The following is a 7,543-nucleotide window of genomic DNA, read 5'->3' on the forward strand; positions in this document are numbered from 1 at the left end:
TTTGGTTCTATAGGAATTATAACTACTTTACTTCGCATTTGACTTTTTTCTTTTCAAAGAAAAAATGCTTGCAGGATTTTCATTTTCTCTTGAGTAACCTTTTGTTTATGTAGCATTTCTAAAATTTTATATCAATTATTGATTCTCAATTAAACAAGTTTTGCGCTGTTTCACTGTTGCTGCTAAATAACAAAAATGTAGGTATAAAAGTAGATCAATGGACTATAAGGTTTTATTTACACTGCGACGTTTGATCGTTTTATTAGTCCAATTATAACCAGTCAAACGCGGGTTGTTTTATGTTCTACAATGATTGACTATCCTGTACTTGGAACATTAACCTTTTTCCTTAGGCAAAGATACTTATGAATTTAGTCAATCATAACGACATAATTGATATCCCCTTCATAGTTAAACGCTAAAAGGACTATTCAAAAAACGTTGTAAGTGGCTCTAAGTGGTTTGTGGACAGCAATCTGTAGCGGAACACGCTGTATAATTTAAAATAAAAATAAGCAGCTATGTCTCAATAAAGACTGACTGGAACAGTAATTAATTAAGTACTTAGTCAATAAAAATCCAATTACATTGAATAATGGCAAATAATTTGTTTCTGTATCTTAAGTGATTGACGTTTGTCGTAGTAGTAGGTACATACGAGTAATACTGTACGTTCAATGACTTTGTTAGTCAGACGATATAATTTGAACGACTTACTCCAAGTATTTGCAACCTATTTTTCGCAACTAATAAAGTATCATACGACATGTCCACCTTGTGCTTAATTTAATTTTCTTACTGTACTATCGTATTAAATTACTGTATAGTGTTGATAATATACATGGCATAGCTATTTAAGTGAAATGAGTGTTCATGTTTAGTGGTTTTGTTTTGTCGACGACTGTTATTACTCAGCGCAAACGAGCCGTCTTACACAATGCGAACAAAGCCACACTAGTACTTATAACAGTGTTACACTTAAATTGTTTTCAGGTCAATGTCTTACCAAGGAGGTAGTGGACGGTCCGTCGACGCTACCTGCTTACGACATATAAACAACTAAAATAATATTACAGCTATCTTTTTAAAAATCTATTTTGTACTAGTATTGCACGTGCCCGTGGCCTAACTTTCCCCGATTCTTATCCACTCTACGATTGTCAGCTGTTTCTGTGTCAAAAGCTACTCAAAAATTTTGTGGTGTCATGTCATTGCGTACCGTTTTAGGTAAATTGCGTGTTATACAAAAGATAGATGTTTAGACCACTGCAGTACTCAAATAAATCACATTATTATTTGTGGATTTTATTTGAAAATACCAGGATAATGTTTTGGTTTCATTATATTTGTTATTGTAAATCAAACCTTGTCGGCGATGACCGTGATACGTTTGTTGAATGGGTTTCCAAATTAACACAATTGATCAATGGTGGAGTATGATTGCTGCTATGGTGAAGTATGATTACTACTACAATTTATAACATAGTGAGTTCAATTAAATAGTCAATTAGATACACTTTATGTTTCATTGCCTTTTTACTTCTGTAAAAACGTAAGTCCGGTAACTTTGAGGTGATTGTTTGTGCCCTTCACAGCTTATTAAAGGTGAGACCACATTATTGATTAAGCTAAATGTTCCGATTTCAGAAACTTGTGACTAAACAAAATAGAATAACGTAATATTCATTTATTTCTTTCAACATCAAACTTCCGGATTCCATGTTTATACATTTATTTCATTTGAAAATCCATTGGTACTATTTGCCTGTCACGGAAAATAAACCCGTGATACGTTGCATCGCAGTCAGTCACCATTCTCAAGTCATACATTTTATCAAGTGATTAGGAAACCAAGCAATTAAATCAGTTATACCTTAGATATGCACGACGCATAAAATCGTAATTGTTCGTAATTTTCTTAGCCCGAGTACCAATAAAAGTACAACTGCGTGGGAACATTTGTATGTGCACGAAATATAGGTAAGTAAGTACCATAGCGAACCTTAGATAAATACCTACATACTCATACTTTACATAGCTTTACTTAATAGCGGTAATGTTTGAAAATTTTGATCAAATATTAGTTGAAATGTTTGATTTATTACTACATATTTCAAGATCAGTAGCACCAAAGTAAATGTTTCAGTCTAAAAGTTAAGTTTAGATAGCTTGAAGTTAATCTAGGTTAGTTAATGTTTTTGATCAATATTTACGTTGAATACATTAACTAGTACTTTTACATCAATTCAGCTAATTGCTAAGTTTTTGTATGGTGCAAAATGTAAAGAATAGAATAATCCGGATCTGAACACGGAAATCAGATTACCGAAGGATACCTAAAGCGGAAGATCCATCTTAACGCCGTATACGGAGCTGCCGACTACCTAAATCTGGATTTGGTTTTTAGTCAGTAAAACTCTGACAGCGAGAGAAGACATTGGATGATTTTCCTCCCTAAAAAATAGCTTAGCGCCGTGTCCTTGGAGAGGCCTATGACCGGTAGTGGATGAAAACGGGCAAATGATGCTTATTGTGATGACGAAAGCGAATTAAAACAAATAATGGTGATCATAATGGTAATGTTGACTAAATTCTTGATAAAGGTAAACCTTGTTAAGATTCCCCATAAGTTTTAACTAGAGTGAGTATGAAAACACATCAGTTAAAACGTTTAGTAAATATACGTATTTATCATAACGGATGTAATCAGTATCGTGGGGCGTTGCCGGAACAAATTAAAAGTGGACGTGACCGACAAATTGTAGCCTTCATAGTAGCATACATAGTAAAAGAGAATTACCTGCTGACACGTGATAGCTCTCAATTAAGCTTCAAACTAAATAACAACATTTTTTTAGGGTTTTTTGGCTTTAGAGACCGACCTCATCTGGATTTTTTCATAACAATTTTGACGTTTAATGTTCTCTTTTGTAGCTTATTTATAAAAATAGATTCATTGTTTCAGTGCTTCAGAGTGATTTATCTGCTGTTACATGTGCGGTTTTTTTGAGGGGGTAAATTATAATACAATGCCTTTTCCCGAGAGTGAGTGAGGAAGAGTCAGACAGACTCTTATAGGCTAAAAACAACTCCATTCCTACTCCTACCTCAAACCGATGCCCAGCAGTATGCCGAAGTCGTAGTTATTACAAAAACTTATTACTTTTGTTTTAAGGGATAAGAAAGTATAATTAAAGCATATCTAATAAATTAAATTTTAAGTAAGTAGTTTATAATATATCTAAAATTTTAATCTTATTAAGTAAAGCGATAAAATAGTAACATTTATCTTACAGAAATCATCAGAACATAGTCAGAATGACGTCGTATGCTTATGTTCTTATGTTAATTACGTGTATTAACAATTCACTGTGTTAGTATTCTTCAAACAATAGGTACACAAGATGAAAAGCTTTGTTTTATTTCTTTACTTGGATACAGGATCTACTCACAATAGATTTAGTAAGCTATTTACCTCGAATAGCATAGTGACTATAGCACATGTTGTCCGTAATACCGACAGACAGTTCTTTTTGTGATTGTTTAATTTTAGTGTCAAAATATTGTAAAACAATATGAGTATGTTATGCGTAACATGACAATACGCATTTTAATATTCGAAAAGCTGTACCTACTTTAAGAAGTGTTTAGTATGTTTTAATAAAAAAGCTGCGGACTAAAATATTTACATTAAGTACAACGACAGTCTTTTCTAAGAAAAATAGACCCGGAACCAGGAAGTATAGAAGTTCAGCAAAAGAAATCAAAACCGATGCGGAAATCACCAATTAATCGGTCGAATTTTCCGTAATACTGACGTCAAAATCAAAGCCACAGTCTTTCAGAATATATAAAATTTCTCATACAAATAATTAAGTCCTTAAACATTTAATACTTAATTATAATTTAATGACTACTGCGAACGCTAGCATTCTACCGGTAGGCTGAGATTTATCATGAATGAACAGAAATGGTTACCGACCGACACGAAACAATGCGATACAAAATCGAACTCACGTCTGTACATTAAGTGGCGCTTATACTGCCGACAATTTATATGGAACAGGCTTTTAGTGCTTGAAAAGTAATTTGGAAAGTACATTATTATTTCTTCAGACTAGAATGTCGTAAAATAGACGATTAGAAAGAATAAGTTAATGTTTTTAAATTTAAGTCCAATGACAAACAAATTAGTTTTTTGTTTGGGAACTGAATTTATTAAAGAGTTAAATGTTAAAGCGCCAGAATAAGGTGGAACATTTAGCGCAGCCAGACCACCAAATGGCGCCCAGTAGGGCTGATGCCTGATCCGGAGCTGCGGACAGCGTAGCAGGTTACCGGGACTTCGGCTCAAAGCAGAAGGAACGGGGTGGTTTTTAGTCAGTATGAGTCTGACACTCCCAAGCCTCACCCAAGACGAGAGAAATCAGTAGATGATTTTCCCCCTCAAAAAAAGGTAGAAAATTAAAAAAAATATCCTCCAAGCTGGTATTTCCCACACTTATAATCACATTAAATTATAAATAACTGTCAGACGACCTTGACTAATTGTAGTGAATTTCGACTCGCATTTGTTACGACATCTCGGCCCAGAATGGACGCAGCCTATGTCACGCGTAGCGTCGCCGCCTCAGATCATTATCTCGTGAGCCCAAGGTCGCAGCCAGTCGAAAGGTTCAACCAACCCAAGATATGATTCACCCCATTCCCTCATTTTAAAAAGAACATGTTAATGTTTTAATCGCGTTAAGTTTTTAATTTGCCCTGTTAATCTTGTGTAAGTTGCTTATGGTGTTAATCTGCAATATGAAATACTAATTGCAATTAAGAATATTTGCATATATTTAAGGCGTTCGTCACATTTGTGATTAATTGGGTGGGTAACTATAATTTCTTCTATTAAACACTTGCTTGTTTTACAATAGGATAGTTTTTTAACTTAGGATTCAAAGGTGACGATGATGTACCTATCATGTATTTTTACTAACTCATATAAGGTATATTTTTCACTCCAGTTAAAATATATTTCAAAGTTTAAATACATTGTAATCTTTATCTGGTGAATATAATTAATTTCCTATACTCGAACTAATACAAATAACCATAGCTGTGGTGTCTTAGTACTATTTACTCAAGTAATGTAGATGATTGGCCTCATCCGTCTTCGCACATTATGTAGGTGATTGATCACCTGTAGTTGGTAGCCAGTGTCGAAATGTAACCTTTATTGAACCTACATGTGCACATTTTCGTAGACAATTGTGGCAATTTATATCATTACGATTTACACATAATGGGATTTTGTTTGTAGACCCACAAATTGGCAGTCGTTATAGTGATTGCATTTAAATTGATGTCATTTATTGCAGACATTACCCTTATGAAGGGATGTGTGAACCTAAACAAATAGAAGTAATATTTTACGAGCATTTTCCTCGTGTAAATTGCACTGAATGTGAATTAGCATACGTGCTAACAATGGACTTGGGTGTACCAAATTGCTATGCATTATCAAGACAAACATGCAACATGTGAGTAAAGAAGTGCGTTTTTCTAGGTCGTCGCGCAGTAGTTGGGTCTGTTAAAAATTTTGCGCAACTCTCCATACAATGTTCTGTAATTATCGCACCAAATCACTAGTGAGGAATGCGCGAGTGCCTTCGTCAGTCTGCACGCAACGCAACTGCGCGTGTCCACATAAATAACAACAGTAATTATTTCCATCCAATGTCTTACTATTCAAGGGCATAATCGAAATTAATTGTGCTCAATGCATTTATTTATTACCTAAGGGCAGTTATCATGTAATCTGTAGTAGGAACTAAACTTGAGTAAGTATTATTGCTCTTATTGTAATTTAATGTTAATGCAATGAAAGGTCGTTCGTACATACTTATTAGGTGCTTTAAAGCTTTTTGTGTTACAGCGATACATTATATTGCTGTAATGATGCGACGCCTAGTTAGAGACTTTGTTTAGTGCATTCTTGTTAGGTTTTATCAACAATCTTTACGTGTGTATTTCGGTTACTTTAAATTTTGGGATATTTGATAGTAAAACGAGAAAGTAAAATTCAGCAGCTGAGTATTTTATTTACATTCGAGTATAAATTCATTTCATCATATTTACACATAAATATCACAATCAGTCATCCGTCATCATATCACACGAGTATGCTAGAGTAGTTGCTTAGTAATGGAGGCCATGATGTCCGTGGGCGAGGGGAGCGACGGCGTAGTGCGCGAGGGGGGCGGCGTGGACTACGGGGGCGGCGTGGACCACGGGGGCGGCGTGGACCACGGGGGCGGCGTGGACAACGGGGGCGGGGTGGTGGCCGGGGGTCTTGTGCACTACAGCGTTGAAACTGAAATAGGATTTAATTTATTAGTAATTTGACCCTTGTGTTTGATGAAAATAAATAAATCAGTTTTTTGGAACTGAAAAGTTGCAGTAGTAAATAGAACATTGAATTACCCATGGTGGTCGTCAGCGGTGTATTCTACTTTGCGCACGGAACCGTCAGGCTCAACCAGGGAGTAGCTGCCGTGCACGGCACCACCGTCGCGGCTCTCGTGCTGGGACTTGTGGTCACCGGTGTGGGGGTCAGCCACGGAGTAAGCGTAGTCGTATTTGGGGTGAGACTGTGAAGAAATATTTATTGTTATGAAACACCATTATCGTATATCAAACGATTTTAGGATATCCGTTGTTAGGTTTAGCAATAATCACCTAATTTGAAGCTAAGACCTTGTTTGTTACTTATAAGGTACTTAATTTTAATTAATAACTGGAAGCGGAACTCACGTATTCGCCATGAGCGACGGCGATGGGGGCAGCGTGGACTACGGGAGCGGCGTGGACGATGGGGGCGGCGTGAACAACGGGAGCGGCGTGGACGATGGGGGCGGCGTAGTGGGCAGGGGCGTAGTGCGCGGCGGCGTAGTGCGCAGGGGCGTCATGACGGACGATGCTTTGAGAGGAGACTGCGCTGTGGTGCACAGGCAGGAGACCAGCGTTGGCTGCGGCCAACACGGCGCTGAGGGCGAACACCTGGACACAAACAAATGTAATTAGTACTGGATTTTATTTTATTTGATTTAAAAACTAATTTTGAAATATTCCCATGATCTTACTTTGGTGAACATTTTGCACTAGTTAATCAGAGCAGGTGACTGATACCATTATCGGGCCGGAGTGTGACTTTTATATGAAAAGCAAAACGGAGCCGCAGTCCTGGCAGTGGTGGGGAGTGCGGTCACTTCAGTTCCGTAACTTTGACACCGCGAGGTCGTTGGTTACTCGCACACATAGGCCCGATTATAATTCACAGACAATCGCCTTCCCGCGCGGCCTGTGGGCGCCCTGCATCGACATGCCCAAGCCGACATTATCGCCAATATCGACGTTGCGTGAGTAATTGCGATAATCAATCTAATTTTTATTGTATTTCGGACCAAAGGAACAAGGGCAACATTTGAGTGATTAGAAGATATTAGTTTGCCCACATTGTATGAAGGTTCTTGTTAACAAATCAATAGACATT

General features: G+C 37.0%; 1 protein-coding gene across 1 annotated transcript; it reads right to left on the minus strand.

Moving 5' to 3' along the window:
• Window positions 1-6,067: 6,067 nt before the first annotated feature.
• Window positions 6,068-7,298, minus strand: LOC118281401 (cuticle protein 8). Its single transcript, XM_035601976.2, has 4 exons — window positions 7,134-7,298; window positions 6,805-7,050; window positions 6,475-6,641; window positions 6,068-6,364 (listed from the first exon to the last, which is right to left on the minus strand). The coding sequence occupies exons 1-4, from the start codon at window positions 7,143-7,145 to the stop codon at window positions 6,190-6,192; spliced, it is 600 nt and encodes a 199-aa protein (XP_035457869.2). The 5' UTR covers window positions 7,146-7,298; the 3' UTR covers window positions 6,068-6,189.
• Between the last annotated feature and the right edge of the window lie 245 nt (window positions 7,299-7,543).

Source organism: Spodoptera frugiperda, chromosome 20 (assembly GCF_023101765.2).
Source record: "Spodoptera frugiperda isolate SF20-4 chromosome 20, AGI-APGP_CSIRO_Sfru_2.0, whole genome shotgun sequence".
In the NCBI taxonomy this organism is placed as follows: Eukaryota; Metazoa; Arthropoda; class Insecta; order Lepidoptera; family Noctuidae; genus Spodoptera; species Spodoptera frugiperda.